The sequence below is a fragment of the Rhinatrema bivittatum genome, unplaced genomic scaffold (assembly GCF_901001135.1).
Source record: "Rhinatrema bivittatum unplaced genomic scaffold, aRhiBiv1.1, whole genome shotgun sequence".
NCBI lineage: Eukaryota > Metazoa > Chordata > Amphibia > Gymnophiona > Rhinatrematidae > Rhinatrema > Rhinatrema bivittatum.
Window position 1 is genome coordinate 192278 of NW_021820411.1, and position 21155 is coordinate 213432.

Here is a 21155-nt window from a genome sequence, read left to right on the forward strand (position 1 = left end):
CACAAATGACATTTGCTTTTTAATTTAGTTTTTATTTTAATTTTCTTTCTATTCATTTGCTTTCATTTCAAATAAACAAAATGAAAAAAAAAAAGATCTATGCACACTCCTACAGTGCCCCTTTAAGGCTAGGTGTAGTCACCCTGCTCACCTCTCCCTAAGGCCACCCCAGCTAATGGTCCTGTCTGGAGGATCTGGAGGCCACAGGCCAAGCCAAGGGCACGTAATGCAGACAAGGCACCAACAGCTAATAACGGCCCCTTCCAGGGGGAATTATTCCTATAATAAACTCCACATGTTCATTTCACAGTTGTTTTCAATTTTATTTCTTTGAAGTAGAGGACAAAAATGTTCTTGGCATTTTAAGTCCATGAACAATCAGTCATTCCTTGGGATTTAATGCCCACTCCTCCAACCAATCAGATTGGTGAAAACCAAATGAACACTCAAGTGTAAAATATTCATTCATGTGATTTCTGTTTATTGCACATCTAATAGTCGCCTATACCAAGGCCCTAGGTGACATATAAGAATAATAAAACCTTCAAACTTATATAATAGCATCAATTAAATACATAGAAAAAAATAAAACAAACATATAATCACATAAAATGAGAATCAGAATAAAATGAGAATAATTTAAAACAAACAGGTAAGAAACACAGCTAAGAGGATTCTGAAAGGAAGAACCCAAAATCCCCTCATACAACAACTTACATCATGATCATGCCTAATACGTGGGTTCAATCCAATGCCAACCAGAACAAATAGGTTTTCAGCATGGTCTTAAAGATTTGCGATGCTTAATAATCAAAGCTTTTCCGGGTGCAAATTCCAAAGCACTGGTGCTGCCACATAAAAAAAGCTTTTTCTCTTGTATCACACCTGACACAGAAAAGGAACATCTAACAACTCACGTTTCAATGAACGCAGTGTATGTGGAGAGCTGGAAACATGGAGCGCAGAATTTACCCAGGGAAGAGAATCCTGCCCCAGGAGCTTGTGAACCAATAAAGCAATTTTAAATTTAACATGCTACTGCATGGCAGACAATGTAAATCATACAACACAGGGGATATATGATTTAACAACGTGCTGCATATCATAAGCCTTACAACGCTGACCACAAGTGCAAAAAGCCTTGCACAGCCCTAGAAATTTCCAGACATTAATCTGACTAGCAAAGTATTAATGGAAAGGCAAATCAGTATGCATGGCAGGTCTGAAGCTGTTGTACAATTATAAAGAAATGATTTAGAAATAAAATCAAAATGCATGTCATCTTCAGTTTGAAGGCCTTGATGCATGCATGCATAACTTTTTACCTTGGAAATAACTTTCTATCCTTTTGCACGAATCACCAGATCATTTCCACAAGCAACTCCTGTCTCTTACCTTGATTGACAGCAGTTTCCACTTGGGCCACTTCTCCATTTGCTGTTAAGGTTGGCTCCTCCGTATGGTTCTGGCCAGTCAAGGTGATTTTGTCTCTCTCATCATCAGAGGTGACTGCATCAATTAAGATCTGAACCTTGCTTTGTAAAGAGTCCACATTCCGCTTGGCGTTTGCTGGCACGATATATTCCTCTACGGACGCTGATGCCTCGGGGGTAGATATACTTAGCAGGCTGTCTTTGGTAGGAGAAGGAATCTCAGTTTTGTTATCCAACTGAACTGATGGAAATCTCACAGGCAGCTTTGATTTCTTGGAACTTCTGTGTGGGCTCTTGCTCTCCTCCTCACCAGGATGTCCTCCATTGCGTTCGGCAATGGAAATACTTCTGGTTGCTGAAGAGCCTTTACTCTTTCCGTATGTAGACCTGGGAATGGAAGAGGAAGCAACTTTCCTTGGAGGGGCTACATAGCTGTGTTCATCCTCACTGGAAGAGAAAGTCACTTGTCTTTGAAGGAGTTGCCTTGCTCTACATGGTATATCTGGCACAATTTTCTCTTCTTCGCTTTGGCTCTTATTGGAATGTAGAGCTCGACTTGTAGTAAAGGACTGTCTCCTAGTAGACTCTGCCAAGTTTGGCTTCTCTAGTGCCTCATTGTTTCCTCCTGTCAATTCAGCTCCCTTTTCCCAAAACTTTTTCAGTGTCATAAAGTGATCACGATCTAGAATGACTTCCTGATCATTTGCCTTATCTTTCATTGAACAAATTGTATAATTAGACCCCTGTTTTAAGACAGTGTTATTTTCATTCTCTGCTAATGATAAATCTGAGTTGTGGTGTGACTCTGTCTTATTAAGATTTCCATTTGATTGTTCAAAATTGTCCAGAAATATATCCTCTTTGGGCAAACCTTTGCTTGTTTTACTCTTGACTGGTATCTTGCTGTGTGTACCAAGCTCCTCATGGGAACGCTGCTTCATTGTTGCAAAGTCAACCTCTTGAACAGAATGATTGGACTGGGCCACATCTGTCTCTGAGAACTGTGGAGGTGAAGGAGTAACTTCCTGATCTGTAACAGGTGAGACAGAAGAAATAGATCAACTATTGGTGATTGGCCGGGTACTTGCGACCAGGAGTGGTCACTGTTGGATACAGGATGCTGGGCTCAAAGCACCTTGGTCTGACTTAGCATGGCATATTCTTAGTTATTTAGTCTGTTATGGAACTGTCACATAGTGAAACTTGTATACTGAGTGAAATAACATGACCACACTTTATGGCTTTAATATAAAGACTTTCTTAATAAAGAACTCACAAAATATGTCATATGGTCATGGCCATCAGTTGTGCTCTCAATGAAGTGTTGTTCTTGACACACCCATTGTACTTTAACACATTACATTCCATCATGTCATATTGCTATGGGATCGACAACATCACTTTAAACCAAGCTAAATATGAAATTATTTGCTTTTTCATGGCCACCTTGGGTTTCTAGGTTACAATATGCCATACTCATTACTCAAGTCAACAGCTAATTTAACAACTGGATTTGACCTATCATAAGACACCTTCACTGATTTGCTGGCCTTTTCAGGATACAGTTTCCATTTGCCCTGTAGGAGCTCGGCTTCCTCCAGAGGCTCCCCCTGTATGATTTAGATCATATTTTTCTATATTCTACTTCATGCTGCCTTCATCTCCTGCTGACTCAGAGCCCCTGGTGCTGGTGTTAGACAATTCACCACCTCTGATTTGACAATTACAAAAACATTAACACTGAAATTATTAATACTGTTCATTTGTGAACTGGGGAGATATTTCCAAACCAAACCTTGACCTCACATGGCCTAGATATGGTTTGTCAGTATAAAATGAAATGAATCCCTTTGCTTATGTGCATTAATGCATTAAATAGTACATTATTTACCACCCAATCTGTCTTGATGATAGATCTGTCTCTCAGTTCCCCAAAATTGTTATCTGAAGACAAACAGCCATTTTCCATATTATACTACTTTGACGGAGCAATTAATGGACAGTGTGCAGGAACAATATCACAGATAGGCCTTATAGAACACCACTTTTCAGATAATTAAGAAAATAAATTGGAGTTTAACAAGCATGACGTACCTTTTTCAAGCGGCTGAGAATTGTTAGTAGTCATGAAGGGACTTAACCCGATGCCACTGTCCGCTGGGGAGGCATTATTTAGACTGTATGCCTAGAATGACAAGACCATCAAGAAAATTCAGGTGTCGAAAACAAAGACGCATGACGATAGAAAAAGTCCATATGGCCCATTTAGTCTGTCCATCCATCAAATTTATGTAGCTCTTGCAATTGCCATCACTTCCTCTGAGATCCCCTGTATGTATCCCAGGCTTTCTTGAATTCAGATACTATTTTTCATCTCCACCATCTCCACTGGGAGGCCATCCAGTCATCCACTACTCTCTTGGTAAATAAATATTTCCTAAGATTACTCCCGAGTCTACCCACTTTCATCCTCATCCTTTGACACCCCCCCCCCCCCCTCATTCTAGTGCCTCCTTTCCATTGAAAGGAAACCTTTGAGTTATTTAAATGTCTCTATTGTATTGAAAATCCAGTAATAACAACGTGGCACTTCATAGCTCGGTATTCCTCTAGTTACCACACGTCTAGCAATCTCTTTGCCCTGAGAGTTTGAGACAAACCTTTCTTCCATGCCTGCTCAATGCTGTGTACCACAGAGAGGATCCGGCCTCCACGTGATCAAGATATGTTCAGCAAGGAGCAAAACATCATATGGGGAAAGCAATCAGCGGATACTTAGTTACATTCATAGAGAAACATGCAGGCCAGAGGATGGCCTGGTTTAATAAATATCTGTTTTTGTTCTAATATAATTTTTATTCACCACTGAAATCACATAAAGCAGTAACAGCAACAGAACGGAATGCAAACATGACAACTTTTCATTTAGTATCTGTCCTACCACAACTGTCAAGTGGCCCCAAGCCACAAGGAATATCTTGATTGAGTCTTTGTTGTTAAACTTCTCATTGAATCATTCTCGCTTTTATAATCATATCAAACAACTCCTAATTTTATCCTTGGTCTCACAATTCCAAATCATTAAATATTTGAGCATGCTACACCAATACCTCTTAATCCAGATGTAACCTCAGTTTTTGAAGTCTTCACTCCTATAGAAATAACCGCCAGTTCTTATTTACTTAACCCTATTCTGTAGACGTAAACTTTTCATGAAGACTGTAATCTGTAAACACCTGTATTTATTATAAGAATTTGTATTTACTATTTATATTTATTATTTAGCCATTAACATTGTTCTGTTACCACTTGGTACTATTTCTCTCCTTTACCTCAAACTCTAAGATCCTACTAAGTTAGCCATGTTATTTATACCCAATTGTTGGATGTAATTATATATTTGTTTAATTGTTCAATCTGTTTGATGTAATTTTCTGTTCCTTGTTATGTGTAAACCGAAGTGGTATGCACAAGTGCATGAACTCCGGTATATAAAAGCCTTTAAATAAATAAATAAAATATCCATAAACCATCTAGGATTTACCGTTCTGCTCTTGCCAGTGCAGAAAAGGGCCCGTCTGTTCCCAGAATGCTTAGAAATGGAATCTCCAAATGGGACCTATAGTTTTTATCTGCCATCATATTCTGTTAAATAAGAGTTTGAAAGCCAGCACTTACAGCTTGGGATTAGCTGGCAGGCCTGTTTTCCTAAAAGCACCCTTAAAAATGGAACAAAACCACAAAGGCAACTTCTATAAGGAAATGTTTGAGGATACAACTCTCCCATATCACTGCGGAGAACCAAACAGGACATGAAGGACGGGAGCTTCCGGCATGATTTTCTTATATCCGCTCTTGGCTTCTGAAGCCACCAGTTACCAAATCACTTCAGCTCAATGATGTACTACCAATTTCTTACCATCTTATCTCATTAGCTCGCATCCAGCTAATAACTGCTAGCTGGTCTAGCCCCATTCCCTTCCTTGCCCCACAGGCTTCAATATTCTGGGGAACAGCATGGATCCAATTCAGCTTAGATCTTCTTCTGGGCCTTTTCCCCTCCAGCTGTTTTTCGAGGACCTACCTGTCAACATAACTGTCCTCTCTGCTCTCCACATGCCCAACAGACATCAATCTTCTTTCCCTCATCTTTTCTACAAATTCACTTTCAAACATTCTCCCTCTCTGTCACCCCAAACATCCAGCATAGTATCTCCATCTCTGACACACACCCATAGCTTGTTCTTATTCCTGTCTCGCACTGTAACATTATGCTCCATACAGTGATAATGATCTTATTACCACCTTTCACACTCAGGATTCCTTTATCATAGCAAATATCTTGCACTATGGAGGCTCCCTATGGATATCCAGGACTAATATGGCTCATCCTTCCACCATCCCCACTTTTACTGGAAAGCTCTTCTCGGCTGCATCTTACCATAATGGTAAATGTCCGTCATCAGCCACATTGTGTGAATATGTGTCTCTGTCTCGCTCTTGCCTTCCCTTCACACAGAACTAAGAACAAAGCCCCATAAAAATGATTTTCTTCCACACCAAAGTGCCATCTTGTTCCTCCAAAAAAATACTTGTTTCTTGTGATAGCACAGGTGGGCTGCAAGGTGAGCTTTACCTTCTCTGAGAGGGAAGATGCAGTTGCTTCTGGCACTGTCAGCTCGGGCAGTTTCACCTTCAGCTTTGACAAGGTTTGGGGTTCTTCATTCTTACTGTCTTCAGTTTCATTGGATCTATAAAACACCAAGAACACAAAAAATAACCACAAAAAAATCTAGCAACATCTCTTTTGGCTATGTGTCTGCCTGCATTTCTTGGTAGTATAGACATCCCTACTAAGAGAATGAGTTGGTCTTTATGGAAGGGACAGTATAGCATAGATAAAGACATTGCAGGTTGTAGCTCCCAGTCTATACACTGGAAATCTCTGCCACCATCTTAAGTTGTAGATTTCTGAGTTGATTCTCCTTGGGGCGACATGTCCCTTTCATGCTCCCTTTTGGTTTGTTTTCCAGGAGACCTGGCTTAAGTGAAGAGGGCAGAGTGCCTCTTCCTATTTTATTGCTATGAATTTCGGAAACTGTTCGAAAGGAGGAAGTTTAGTCCAACCTTCCTGCCTCTTGTTTTGGTTTCCCTTTTTTTCTTTTGAGATTGTTTTGTTTAACCTGAGAACCCTAGGGAGTCAGGACCAGGGACCGGGTTTTTTCCTAACATCTTGAGGAAGGGCGTCTCTCACTGACAGAGAACCGTAGGACTATCAGGGTCCTCATGGAGGACTGAGTCTACATTCATTACCAGAGGGAAGGAGCATGTGAAGCAGGAAGGAGAACTAGAGCACCATTAAGTGTATCCACGACCATCTCAATGAGATCATCTGGGAAAAGAGGAACCAAAGAGTACCAACCAGATATAAACTAGAAGAAGGAGGAGAACAAGGAGTAACTGTAGAAAAGGTATGCAAACTGGGACTTGAATCTCACACAACTAAATTAGGTTGAAATCCTTTCCACCATTGGGAGGAAGCTTAAAATCTACCTCAATATTTGGCCCAGAAAAGGAATTAAAATTATATTAATTGGAATTAAACACTGAATAACTTGATTGAAAGAGTAAGGTCACAAATTTATTGAAGATCTAAAAGTGTAAAGATTGGATTGTAACTACCAAGAGCTGTAAAAACAATGTTTCATCAGATTAATCTTTAACCAGTAAAAGTTAAATTACAAACCAGACCAGCTTCCAGTGTGCTTATTACTGCTGTTTACAATAATGAGATTATTAGTGCTGTTTACAATTGACTCAATGTTGCGCGTGCCTTCCGTGGCAGACCCGCGGCACGGCCCTCTCACCTATCTTCTGTAACTCCAGTGCCTGGTCCCTCGTCTCTGGTGGTGTTGGGCCACCAGCTTCGTCCTCGGGCCACCCCTGGTGCCTCCGGCTCAGCTACAGACCCTGGTGTCTCCAGTCCAGCTACCACTGCTACTGCCCCATGTCAGGCCTCTCCACGTGGCCTGCGGAGAGACGCTGCTACTCGGCGCTTTGCCCCTCCCTAGGCACGTGCGCGCTCATTGCTGAACATTAAGTAGGGCCTGCGGCAGGAACCGAGCCGCAGCCCCAGATGATGACGTCAGCGGAGCACTGGTACTTAAGCTCAGGCTCCACTCCCTAGCTTTGTCTTTGCAATAGGTCTCCTCATTGGTCGAGTACTCGTTGCCTCCTGAGAGATTCATCTCGCTCCTTTGTTCCTGATTCCTGCGTTCCTGGTCTTCAACCCTTCCTCGGATTGCCTACACGGGCTTTGACTTTGCTTTACCTGACCATGTCATTGACTCTCTCCAAGCCTGGACCTCTGCTTTGCCTGACTACGCCATTGACTCTCTCCAAGCTCGGACCTCTGCTTTGCCTGACTACGCCATTGACTCTCTCCAAGCTCGGACCTCTGCTTTGTCTGACTAACCATTGATGCTCTCCAAGCTCGGACCTCTGCTTTGCCTGACCATGTCATTGACTCTCTCCAAGCTCGGACCTCTGCTTTGCCTGACTAACCATTGATGCTCTCCAAGCTCAGACCTCTGCTTTGCCTGACCATGTCATTGACTCTCTCCAAGCCTGGACCTCTGCTTTGCCTGACTACGCCATTGACTCTCTCCAAGCCTGGACCTCTGCTTTGCCTGACTACGCCATTGACTCTCTCCAAGCCTGGACCTCTGCTTTGTCTGACCACGTCGTTGCCTCTCTCCAGACCCAGACCTCTGCTTTGTCTGACCACGTCGTTGCCTCTCTCTCCAGACCCTGACCTCTGTATCGCCTGACTACTCCGTTGCCTCTCTCCAGACCCGGACCTCTGTATCGCCTGACTACTCCGTTGCCTCTCTCCAGACCCGGACCTCTGCATCGCCTGACTACTCTGCTGCCTTTCTCCAGATCCGGACCTCTGCATCGCCTGACTACTCTGCTGCCTCTCTCCAGATCCGGACCTCTGCATCGCCTGACTACTCTGCTGCCTCTCTCCAGATCCGGACCTCTGCATCGCCTGACTACTCTGCTGCCTCTCTCTAGATCCGGACCTCTGCATCGCCTGACTACTCTGCTGCCTCTCTCCAGATCCGGACCTCTGCATCGCCTGACTACTCTGCTGCCTCTCTCCAGATCCGGACCTCTGCATCGCCTGACTACTCTGCTGCCTCTCTCCAGATCCGGACCTCTGCATCGCCTGACTACTCTGCTGCCTCTCTCCAGATCCGGACCTCTGCATCGCCTGACTACTCTGCTGCCTCTCTCCAGACCCGGACCTCTGCATCGCCTGACTACTCCGCTGCCTCTCTCCAGACCCGGACCTCTGCATCGCCTGACTACTCCGCTGCCTCTCTCCAGACCCGGACCTCTGCATCGCCTGACTACTCTGCTGCCTCTCTCCAGACCCGGACCTCTGCATCGCCTGACTACTCCGCTGCCTCTCTCCGGGCCCGGACCTCTGCATCGCCTGACTACTCTGCTGCCTCTCTCCAGATCCGGACCTCTGCATCGCCTGACTACTCTGCTGCCTCTCTCCAGACCCGGACCTCTGCATCGCCTGACTACTCTGCTGCCTCTCTCCAGACCCGGACCTCTGCATCGCCTGACTACTCTGCTGCCTCTCTCCAGACCCGGACCTCTGCATCGCCTGACTACTCTGCTGCCTCTCTCCAGACCCGGACCTCTGCATCGCCTGACTACTCTGCTGCCTCTCTCCGGGCCCGGACCTCTGCATCACCTGACTACTCCGCTGCCTCTCTCCAGATCCGGACCTCTGCATTGCCTGACTATTCCATTGCCTCTCTCCAGCCCAGACCTCTGCTTCGCCTGACTACGTTTGACTATCTCCATGATCAGACTTCAGCCTTGCTTGCCTCTTCTCCAGATTGCCACCAGCCCTGACTCAAGCTTGTTCCACGTCGCCTCTTCAGCCTACGTCCTGGATTGGCCATTCAGGCTTCGGCCTGCTCTTGCTCAGGTGCCCCCTATCTGACTTTGTTCCTTTGGCGCCCGAGTCTCCGGGACACTGCCTCGTCCAGTACCAGACTGTACCATCTCTCCACTGCTGTCTCTGGGCTGACCTCGATCCCTCCATTGACAACGACATACGGAGGCCCACATAAGTCCAGCCGGCCCCGGCACCCAAAGGCTCAACCTGCGGGGAACGAGGGCTGGTATTGGTGAAGCGCCAGCCGGCCTCCGTCCATCAACCCACTCCACCTGCCGACGGTGGGGACCCGTAGTTACCTACCTACGGGTTGCATCAACCCCACCTCGGCCCAAGGGTCCACCTCCAGTGCAACAGTCAGAATAAATTAACATCAAGATGAGGACTGTGACATGTAAGACTGTGCTTGAGGTGTGGTTCCAGGGGCCCCTCAGGGGTCCAGGGGTTACAGTAGTATTTCCTATCTGAAGCAATCACCTTTATTTCACTGAGATCCCTTTAGCATTCTCTGTCACATTACAGAAGGGCTGACCAGCAGGTCACCTAAACCCAGTGTCTTGCTGAAAAAATGATGTCACGTTTAATTCTTCATTTACAGAGAAGCTGCCCAAGATGTAAAGTGTCAGGGCTTTTTAACGGCATAATAACTTGAAAGCAACGTGAACAGAACAAAACTCTGCTTGTTATTGTGAAAAAGAAAACTTGCTTCCCTGCTGTGCTTTGAAATTGCCTCGGTAAACTATAAAAAGGTGACGAAGTCCTTGCGGCCAAATGTTTAATAAGTTACTGCTTCACCAGTTCCTTATCTGATAGATAAAAATGCAAACCCAGAGCGGGCCAATGATAGGATGTCTCTTCCCTAGCTTGTGTGCACTGAATACCGGACACTCTGCCACCTTGTTTTCCTACAAGTACAATTAAGGCCGTTATGAAACTTAAGGCAGTACTTACTGTATTATTATTGATTCGTTTGCAGTCACCAGGGCACAACTATTTTTCCAAGATGAGCACTTCCCCCCGCCCTCACGGGGTTCTGGTGGTGCAGGCGTGAATGAGACAAAAATCAAACTGCAGGCCGGGAAAGCAGAGGACTCTGCGCCAGTCAGGACTGGCGCAGAGTCCTCTGCTTTCCCGGCCTGCTGCTGCTGCTCTTCTCTGCTGAAATAGGACCCAATACTCAGCAGAGCACTTTATGCTGAGAAACGTAGGGTCGGAAAGATCACTTACTACTATCAATAAACATCCAGAGGCAAGATGGAGAAAGAGCCCCCAGTCAGCAGCCAGTCAGACAGCACATGAATTATTTAAACTAGAGGATCTTAAGTAGATATGGTAAGATTAGATAGGCCATAAGGTAAAGTAGAGGACCAGCCAGGAATCCCGGCTCAGTGCCAAACATTCTGCCTCAGTCTGACCACTGGCATGGTCAAACCAAGGACTTTCTGAGGAAGACCAGACCAGACGTCTGATTCTTAATGCAATTATAATGATACATTACTAATATCTTAATACTATTGTTTTAAACATAGACTATGACTGCGGAGAAACACTAAGTCCCATCCATTCTGGCCAACTTCACTTCCTCACAATTGAGGATCCTCTGTGCCTAGCTTGTGATCTCTGCAAGCTCTATTACTGTTTGTGCCTTCACCACTTCCACTGGGAGGCTGTTCCATGTACCTACCACTCTTTCTGAAAGAAAAAAAAAATGTCCACACCATTTCAGCCTCTAGAGCTATTTGAATGCCTCTAGCATCCCCCCCTAACCATACCTGGCCATAAAGCAGCAGGCTATAGGCGTGCAAACACTTTTGAGGCAGGAGCTTCAGTTGGTGAGGAAGTCTCTGCACTCACTCTTCTCACCAGTAGGTGTCTGCATCCTATCAGCTGCTTTGTCTAATGTGTCTGGCACATAATGTAGTCCTCAATTTGCAGGTTACCTTTCATTCCTAGGCAGGACGGGACTTGGCTCCAGAGGGCTGGCTGATTGTGCAGGTGCTGGGCTGGGTTTCCCTTGTTCATGGTCACAAACCTGCTCTGTGTTCTCATCTTTGGTAAGGACAAAAAAAAAAAAAGTGTCATTTATATTGTTATACAGAAAATCAGCTGAACAGACAAGGATCTGCTTAGAGGGCAAGTTACCCGGTTAACATTCTTCTAGGGCAACGGAACTGCAGCACTTAGCACATTCCTTCCCTATACACAGACTACAATGTTATTAGCAAGCTTGGTATTATTGTTTACATGTGCAGTGTTGGCTTGCATTTGTCATACTTTGCAAGGTCTAGTTATGCATAAAAAGCACAATGGGTTTTTCATAAGCATATCCATGGCCAGCATTAAGGGGGAGCAAACAGAGAAATTGCCTGGAGTCCCCAAACCACAAGATGCTCCACAGCAAATACCCAGTCAAGTACCATGGGGCGCACCACTGTTGCCTTGGAGCTCCCTCCCACCACCATTTTTTTCCACCTCTCAGTATCAGTTTGCTGTCGGTGGTAGCGATCAACAGGAGGATAGCAGAACTGCTGTGGCATCTTCACGCTGTACCGTTAGCCTTCCAAATCCCATCTGTGTGGAGCAAGACCAGTTTCATACTATGAAAGGCCCAGGGCTCCATGTTCTCATGAGTCCTGCCTCGCCACCATACTGCAAGGAGATTGCCTGGAGCCGACCCCATGGCACCAGTGCCAAACAAGAGGAGGAATTATCTGAGAGATGAGGGAGAAGCTTGAAGCTAAGGCAACAGCAGGACTAGAGACTGAGAGTGACTGACATGGACACATGAAGACCCACGGATCAAAGGTGGTGGGGAACAGAGACTCAAGGCCTGCAGACTGAGGATGAGGGAAATCAAAGACTGAGGATCAAGGGAAAGAAGCAAGGATTGGAGTGGGAGAGTAGGAATAGGAAGGAGAGGGTAAGAGGAAGAGAGGACCCAGGTTATAGGGTAAGGATCTGGGAAAGGGCCATGGGGAAGTATGGTGTTAGTAAGAAGGAGGAGTAGGAAGGAGAGAGTAAGAGGAAGAAAGAGAGGACCCAGGTTATAGGGTAAGGATCAGGGAAAGGGCCATGGGGAAGTATGGTGTTAGTAAGAAGAAGAAGAAGAGGAGGAGGAGTAGGAAGGAGAGGGTAAGAGGAAGAAAGAGAGGACCCAGGTTATAGGGTAAGGATCTGGGAAAGGGCCATGGGGGAAGTATGGCGTTAGTAAGAAGAAGAAGAGGAGGAGGAGTAGGAAGGAGAGGGTAAGAGGAAGAAAGAGGACCCAGGTTATAGGGTAAGGATCTGGGAAAGGTCCATGGGGAAGTATGGTATTAGTAAGAAGAAGAGGAGGAAGGAGAGGGTAAGAGGAAGAAAGAGAGGACCCAGGTTATAGGGTAAGGATCTGGGAAAGGGCCATGGGGAAGTATGGTGTTAGTAAGAAGAAGAAGAGGAGTAGGAAGGAGAGGGTAAGAGGAAGAAAGAGAGGACCCAGGTTATAGGGTAAGGATCTGGGAAAGGGCCATGGGGAAGTATGGTGTTAGTAAGAAGAAGAGGAGGAGGAGGGGGAGGGAGAAGACTGGGATCGGGAGGGAGAGGAGGTCCATTCCTTAGTTTCTGGCCTGGTTCTCCAACACATCTAACACCAATCCAGAGCATATCCAAAGCTCTTGGACCCTACTTGGATCATTGGTCAACAGGATCATAACGCACACTCTTCTTATGACAATGGAAGCATTTTTACTGGGACTGGGTGTGGAATAAATATAATAAGCTGATTACATATCTGTTAGTAGTAGACAGGACATCTATAGAGGTAAAATTAAAAAAAACCCAAACAGCCAACACTTAACTTAGATGACTGATTCTAGCAATGGAGAAAATAACATGAAAAAGACCTGGAAACCATTCTAAAATTCTGTAGTGGGAGACCTAGGGGCCAGGCATTCCCATAAACATCAGAAGACACTCTCCTTCTACACAGGCTATGCAGCTAAATTAACGAAGGGGCCTATGTGCTAAGCTCCGGGGAAATTGCATGTTACTGTGCCGTTTTACCGCAAGAAAATTCCTGTGGGATTTAGTAAACTGATGTTCCTGAGAACGTTTCCTCACATTGCTGCGGTCAGGAAATTATGTGCGTTCCTCCTGGCGGCAACACGTGGTAGTGGACCCCAGTCCCATGGCTGCCATCTTAAAATGGACCAGCAGCCCCTAGTAAATACCCCTTTCCAAAAAATTCTTGGTAGTCCGTGGTATCAAGGCAAAAAACTCCAGATCCCCTCCTGCCCAGGCATCAGTAGGCCCCCGCCCTTATTCTCCAACCCCTGAGCTAACTCTAACATTTCTAAACCATGCCCCCACTAAGTGCCCTCCCCCCAGCTTATCCTAATATCCACATGTAGGCAGCTCCCTACCAGTGGTGGGGGGGGGGGGGGAGACATGATAGTCATCTTGAGGGGTTACAGTGTGGAAGCTGATAAGGGATTGTGTCCCTCTGGCTTACAGGGCCTGACCACCATTTTACCTTGTGGGTTCCCTGATGAGGATGCAGCATGCCCTAGCTGGCCTCTGACGTTTCTACTAATTGAGCTCATGCCTCCATGCAGTCTTGTATTCGGATGGGAGTTTCTTTCCAGCCTTTCCACGTCACTTATTTTATTTAATTCTGCCGTACCTGGTAACTTGGGGCTCAGTTAAACTCTGCAATCTAATGGGAAATGTTCCCTTCCTGCAAGAGGATCATTGAGATCCAAGGAGGGGATGACTGAGGAGAGGAGAGGAAGCTGGACCTCCACCCAGGGCCTGTGTATATCTACTGGACATTTGGAGAACAGGAATATCATTCTGATACTGGAAGGGAGAATACTTGGAGCGGTATGAGATAAATAACTGTGTAACTTGCCCTGAATCGAGTGGGAGGGAAGAGATCAGGAGCTTAAACAACTGAATCAATCGGCTTTAACATCATGGTTATGGTTAAGGTTATGGTAAAGTTTATTTATATGCTACCTATGCATTGCCCAAGGCAGCTCACAAGAAACACACATTTATTTATTTAACATGTTTTTGTATACCGTCATTCGGTTTCGCCATCATAACTGTTTACAGTAGTCACATTAGATAAACAAAGCAATTTGCAATAGTCAAATAATGCAAAACAGTATACAGAAGTCGCATTAGTTAAACCAGGCATTGATTCATATTGGAAAAAAACAGCGTTACCTCATATTTGTTAAATAGACATTCCATCATGGTGAATATATATAGTTTAAAAAGTTATGTAATGCCATTTGCATGTGGGCATGTGAATTGTCTTGTATGTTATTATGTTGTTGTTATTGATTCTCTTTTACAATGGTACAAGTGCTTTTTAGTAAGTTTGTGACTTGTACCATTTTAAAAGAGAATCAATCGGCTGTAAAGACTTAAAATCAACACTTTGCACCTTATCAGTAAAGAATAATATTAGAAACCACCATAACTGTCATGTGTTCCACTGAGTAATGACTGTAATGATCGTTTGTGCTGTTATCATCACTGCACTATGCAAGAACTTTAGATTGGGAAACAACTGAATGCAAGCGAAGGGCCTTGAAAGAGATCTCCCCCGCTGCGCACAGGAAACCTGGAAATACATCCTGTTGCATGATAAAAGTGTTTCACCCAAAATATAAATGTGAGCTATGACCTCTGGAACTGCTGTCTAGGTTCAGCTATCCCAGCGGTTACACACAAGCAGAGGCAAAGGAGAGTTTAGGATCAGCCAGCGCCATTTCGAATTTCACCACCAGTGGAGCTGAAGCAACTGGGGGGGAGTCGCTTCTGCTTCCTTTGAACCCCAGACTACGGGGTAAGCTGGGGAGGTCTGGGGTGGGGTGGGGTGAGTGATTCCGAGAGGGAGGCTTTTGGAAGAGGTTTGAGTCAGAGGGGGTTTGGAGGATGGGGCTGGAGCTACTCACTGTGGGTAGGGAAAAAGTTACTCATGGGAATCCTTTAGGAATATTAATGTGCCGAGTGGGCAGGAGGGAGCTGAGATGATTTCATTTGCCACCAAGGACTACCAGGGCATTCACTAGGGGCTGGAAACCCCTTTAAGCTGATGGCCCGGGAGCATGCTCTTGAGGAAAGTTAACCATAGCTCTTCAAATGTAGTTAACTTTCAGAGAATAGCGCAGATGGTGACATAAGAACATAAGAAGTTGCCATACTGGGTCAGACCAAGGGTCCATCAAGCCCAGCATCCTGTTTCCAACAGTGGCCAATCCAAGTCACAAATACTTGGCAAGTACCCAAACATTTGGTAGATCATAAGCTACTATTGCTTATTAATTACCATAATAGTAGTTTATGGACCATTTTTCATTATTTGTACAGCGCTGTGTATGTTGAGTAACGTTATAGAAGTAATAAAATGTAGTAATAGTGAACCACACTGCTCCATTTCCATAGTAATGAACTGCTTTGTGTGTATTCACATGTGATACAGCACATTAATTGGTGCACATTGTGGGGTAGATTTTCAAAGAGATACGCGCATACCCCCCGAAAACCTACCCCAAACCCCCCCTGCGCGCGCCGAGCCTATTCTGCATAGGCTCGGCGTGCGCAAGCCCCGGGACGCACGTAAGTCCTGGGGCTTGCATGGAGGGGCGTGTCGGGGGGGGCATGTTGGGGGCGTGCCGAGAGTGACGCACCATTTCGGGGGCATGTCGCAAGTGACGTGGCGTTTTGGGGGCGGCACCGTGGGCGTGGTTTCATCCCGGGGGTGTTCCTGGGGCGTGGCCGCGGCCTCCGGACCAGCCCCCAGACCAGAATATGGAGCACGGCAGCTGGCCCGGCGCGCGCAAAGTTACGCTTGCTTCCAGCAGGTGTAACTTTGCCGACAAAGGTAGGGGGGTGGTTTAGATAGGGCCGGGGGGGGGGGGGTGGTGGGTTAAGAAGGGAAGGTGCGGGAGGTGGAAGGAAAGTTCCCTCCGAGGCCGCTCCGATTTCGGAGCGGCCTCGGAGGGAACGGATGCAGGCTGCGCGGCTCGGTACGCACAGGCTGCCGATTTTGGGCAGCCTTGCGCTCGCCCACCCCGGATTTTAATGGATACACGCGGCTACGCGCGTATCTATTAAAATCCCGCGTACTCTTGTTTGCGCCTGGTGCGCGAACAAAAGTACGCGTGTGCGCAGATTTATAAAATCTGCCCCAGCATGTTTAATAAAACAAGCTCTTCCATTGTTGGGAGAGATCCAGCTACTGTCAGTACTCCTGTTCTTTGTACTTACAAAACCACACTGGCTTGCCAAAAAACCCATCTTCATTGCCTCCAGGTGGTTCAGAATGCTGCTGCCTGTATCACTTCTGGCACCAAATATAGAGGCCATATAACTCCCATCCTCTGTGACTTGCTTTGGTTACCAGTCATGTATCAGATTATCTTCAAAACTGCATGTCTGACTTGAGCTGGGTCTTAGCTGCCTAAGTCCTGCCTGTCTCACTACTCCCCCAGTCGCCAACTACACACATCATAGGCGGCTCTACTAACTACCCCACCTCTGCAACTACACACATCATAGGCGGTCCTATTAACTACCCCAGCTCTGCAACTACACACATCATAGGCGGCCCTACTAACTACCCCAGCTCTGCAACTACACACATCATAGGCGGCCCTACTAACTACTCCAGCTCTGCAACTACACACATCAGAGGCGGCCCTACTAACTACCCCACCTCTGCAACTACACACATAATAGGCGGCCCTACTAACTACCCCACCTCTGCAACTACACACATCATAGGCGGCCCTACTAACTACTCCACCTCTGCAACTACACACATCATAGGCGGCCCTACTAACTACTCCACCTCTGCAACTACACACATCATAGGCGGCCCTACTAACTACCCCACCTCTGCAAGTTGCACAGCTCTCTGCTGCAAGCCGCAGTTCTTTCAGCTGTGTGGCTCCATTAATCTGGCGTAGCCTCCAATCAGAGACTAGTTGTCCAGATAACCTTCAGTTTCATAAAGACTTGGCTGTCCCAAAGAGCCTTTCCCTGAACTGCCTTGTCAGGTCTTGTCTGAGTTATGTTGCAAGCCTTACTGTGTATAGTTTATTTTGGCAGTGGCTGGCTATTGCCTTTTGAGTATCCTGCTATTAAAGTCTGACTTGTTTTTATATTTTTGCTTTGGTTGTGCTTGGCATTTGTTTTTATTGTACGGGGGTTTGCATCTTTTGTGGTGATGTTTTTTTTTAATTTGTTGCTACCCGCCAAGAGCATCCTGTAGACATGATTGTGTGGGCTATAATTAAATGATTAATAAACAAATAAATACTGATCCTAAGACATAGCTAACATAAGAAATTGCCATGCTGGGTCAGACCAAGGGTCCATCAAGCTCAGCATCCTGTTTCCAACAGAGGCCAAACCAGGCCACAAGAACCTGACAATTACCCTAAAAACTAAGAAGATCCCATGCTACTGATGCAATTAATAGCAGTGGCTATTCCCTAAGTCAACTTGATTAATAGCCGTTAATGGACTTCTCCTCCAAAAACGTATCCAAACCTTTTTTGAACCCAACTACACAAACCACATCCTCTGGCAACAAATTCCAGAGCTTTATTGTGCGTTGAGTGAAAAAGAATTTTCTCCGATTAGTCTTGAATGTGCTACTTGCATTTGGATGATGATACAGTCTTCTGTGATGCGACAAGGCATATCTATGGTGTCTATGGTGAGTTTGGAAAACTCAATAAAAACTAAACTAAATATAAAAAAAAAGAGTTTTGCTATGAGTCTATTACCATCAGAAGAAGTTTTCAGAGTTGACAGTCTGCCTCTATAGTCCAGGGAGCCTTCCTGCCCTATCTCCCTCTTCCCCTTCTCCATATTCCATTTTTTCATTCTCTCTCCTGCCTATCCCTCTTCCTTACCCTCCCTTCCACTCCCTTTTATCCTCTCTCTCACCCTTTCTCCCTTTCACTCTCTCTGAAAAGTCACCCAATAGAACCAGGCAGCTCTGATCACCTCTTGTTTGAACATAAAACACCATAAAAATTTAGTAAAAAGATAACATATTTCCTTCTATCCTAATGAAAAGAAATGTCAGCAGCCCCAGTATTAGAATCTAGTCTAGCAGCTTCTACCCACGCAAGTTCCAGATTGTCTCTCCCAGCAGCCCCAGTATTAGGATCTAGTCTAGCAGCTTCTAGCCATAAGAATATAAGAAACTGCCATGCTGGGTCAGACCAAGGGTCCATCAAGCCCAACATCCTGTTTCCAACAGAGGCCAAACAAGTCCACAAGAACCCGGCAATTACCCAAACAACTTCAGATTGTCTCTCCCAGCAGATCCAGTATTAGAATCTAGTCTAGCAGCTTCTAGCCACGCAAGCTCCAGATTGTCTCTCTCAGCAGTCCCAGTATTAGAATCTAGTCTAGCAGCTTCTAGCCACGCAAGCTCCAGATTGTCTCTCTCAGCAGTCCCAGTATTAGAATCTAGTCTAGCCGCTTCTAGCCACGCAAGCTCCAGATTGTCTCTCCCAGCAGCCCCAGTATTAGAATCTAGTCTAGCAGCTTCTAGCCACGCAAGCTCCAGATTGTCTCTCTCAGCAGTCCCAGTATTAGAATCTAGTCTAGCCGCTTCTAGCCACGCAAGCTCCAGATTGTCTCTCCCAGCAGTCCCAGTATTAGAATCTAGTCTAGCAGCTTCTAGCCACGCAAGCTCCAGATTGTCTCTCCCAGCAGCCCCAGTATTAGAATCTAGTCTAGCCGCTTCTAGCCACGCAAGCTCCAGATTGTCTCTCCCAGCAGCCCCAGTATTAGAATCTAGTCTAGCAGCTTCTAGCCACGCAAGCTCCAGATTGTCTCTCCCAGCAGCCCCAGTATTAGAATCTAGTCTAGCAGCTTCTAGCCACGCATGCTCCAGATTGTCTCTCCCAGCAGCCCCAGTATTAGAATCTAGTCTAGCAGCTTCTAGCCACGCAAGCTCCAGATTCTCTCTCCCAGCAGCCCCAGTATTAGAATCTAGTCTAGCAGCTTCTACCCACGCAAGCTCCAGATTGTCTCTCCCAGCAGCCCCAGTATTAGAATCTAGTCTAGCAGCTTCTAGCCACGCAAGCTCCAGATTGTCTCTCCCAGCAGCCCCAGTATTAGAATCTAGTCTAGCAGCTTCTAGCCACGCAAGCTCCAGATTGTCTCTCCCAGCAGCCCCAGTATTAGAATCTAGTCTAGCAGCTTCTAGCCACGCAAGCTCCAGATTGTCTCTCCCAGCAGCCCCAGTATTAGAATCTAGAGTAGCCGCTTCTAGCCACGCAAGCTCCAGATTCTCTCTCCCAGCAGCCCCAGTATTAGAATCTAGTCTAGCAGCTTCTAGCCACGCAAGCTCCAGATTCTCTCTCCCAGCAGCCCCAGTATTAGAATCTAGTCTAGCAGCTTCTAGCCACGCAAGCTCCAGATTGTCTCTCCCAGCAGCCCCAGTATTAGAATCTAGTCTAGCAGCTTCTAGCCACGCAAGCTCCAGATTGTCTCTCCCAGCAGCCCCAGTATTAGAATCTAGTCTAGCAGCTTCTAGCCACGCAAGCTCCAGATTGTCTCTCCCAGCAGCCCCAGTATTAGAATCTAGAGTAGCCGCTTCTAGCCACGCAAGCTCCAGATTCTCTCTCCCAGCAGCCCCAGTATTAGAATCTAGTCTAGCAGCTTCTAGCCACGCAAGCTCCAGATTGTCTCTCCCAGCAGCCCCAGTATTAGAATCTAGTCTAGCAGCTTCTAGCCACGCAAGCTCCAGATTGTCTCTCCCAGCAGCCCCAGTATTAGAATCTAGTCTAGCAGCTTCTAGCCACGCAAGCTCCAGATTGTCTCTCCCAGCAGCCCCAGTATTAGAATCTAGAGTAGCCGCTTCTAGCCACGCAAGCTCCAGATTCTCTCTCCCAGCAGCCCCAGTATTAGAATCTAGAGTAGCCGCTTCTAGCCACGCAAGCTCCAGATTCTCTCTCCCAGCAGCCCCAGTATTAGAATCTAGTCTAGCAGCTTCTAGCCACGCAAGCTCCAGATTGTCTCTCCCAGCAGCCCCAGTATTAGAATCTAGTCTAGCAGCTTCTAGCCATGCAAGCTCCAGATTGTCTCTCCCAGCAGCCCCAGTATTAGAATCTAGTCTAGCAGCTTCTAGCCACGCAAGCTCCAGATTCTCTCTCCCAGCAGCCCCAGTATTAGAATCTAGTCTAGCAGCTTCTAGCCACGCAAGCTCCAGATTGTCTCTCCCAGCAGCCCCAGTATTAGAATCTAGTCTAGCAGCTTCTAGCCACGCAAGCTCCAGATTGTCTCTCCCAGCAGCCCCAGTATTAGATTCTAGTCTAGCAGCTTCTACCCACGCAAGCTCCAGATTGTATTTATTTATTTATTTATTTATTTGGACTTAGCTCACACCTTATCATTGGTAGCTCAATTCAGGTACTGTAGGTATATTCCTGTCCTGAGAGGGCTTTCAATCTAAGGCACCTATTTACTTAAGATTTTCTCCAATTCTGTGTAAATGCTTAGTAAGTAGGGGCTTAAGTTTGTACCTGAGGTAACAGAGAGTTAAGTGACCTTGCTAAGGTCACAGGGAGTAGCAGCATCAGGATTTAAACCCTAGGTGCTGTGGTTTACAGGCTGCTGACTAATCACTAGACTACGCCTCTTGCACCTGACTCAGGTAATCCATTCCAGGACTTTCCCTTAGCCATCTCCTGTTTTGAGGGAAAGTCACCTGATCTCGGTAAACA

The 21155-nt window shown here is 46.1% G+C and overlaps 1 protein-coding gene across 3 annotated transcripts in view; it reads right to left on the minus strand.

The window, feature by feature from the left end:
• The window catches only part of LOC115081610 (synaptotagmin-like protein 2), a 251242-nt gene that overhangs the window by 41205 nt on the left and 188882 nt on the right, over positions 1–21155 (minus strand). For all 3 annotated transcript variants that reach the window (XM_029586035.1, XM_029586034.1, XM_029586036.1), the window contains exons 4-7: positions 11355–11463; positions 6070–6184; positions 3528–3618; positions 1396–2463 (exon numbers count right to left, since the gene is read on the minus strand). In XM_029586035.1, coding sequence (XP_029441895.1) covers positions 1396–2463; positions 3528–3618; positions 6070–6184; positions 11355–11463 — 1383 coding nt within the window. The remainder of the gene's footprint in view (positions 1–1395; positions 2464–3527; positions 3619–6069; positions 6185–11354; positions 11464–21155) is intronic.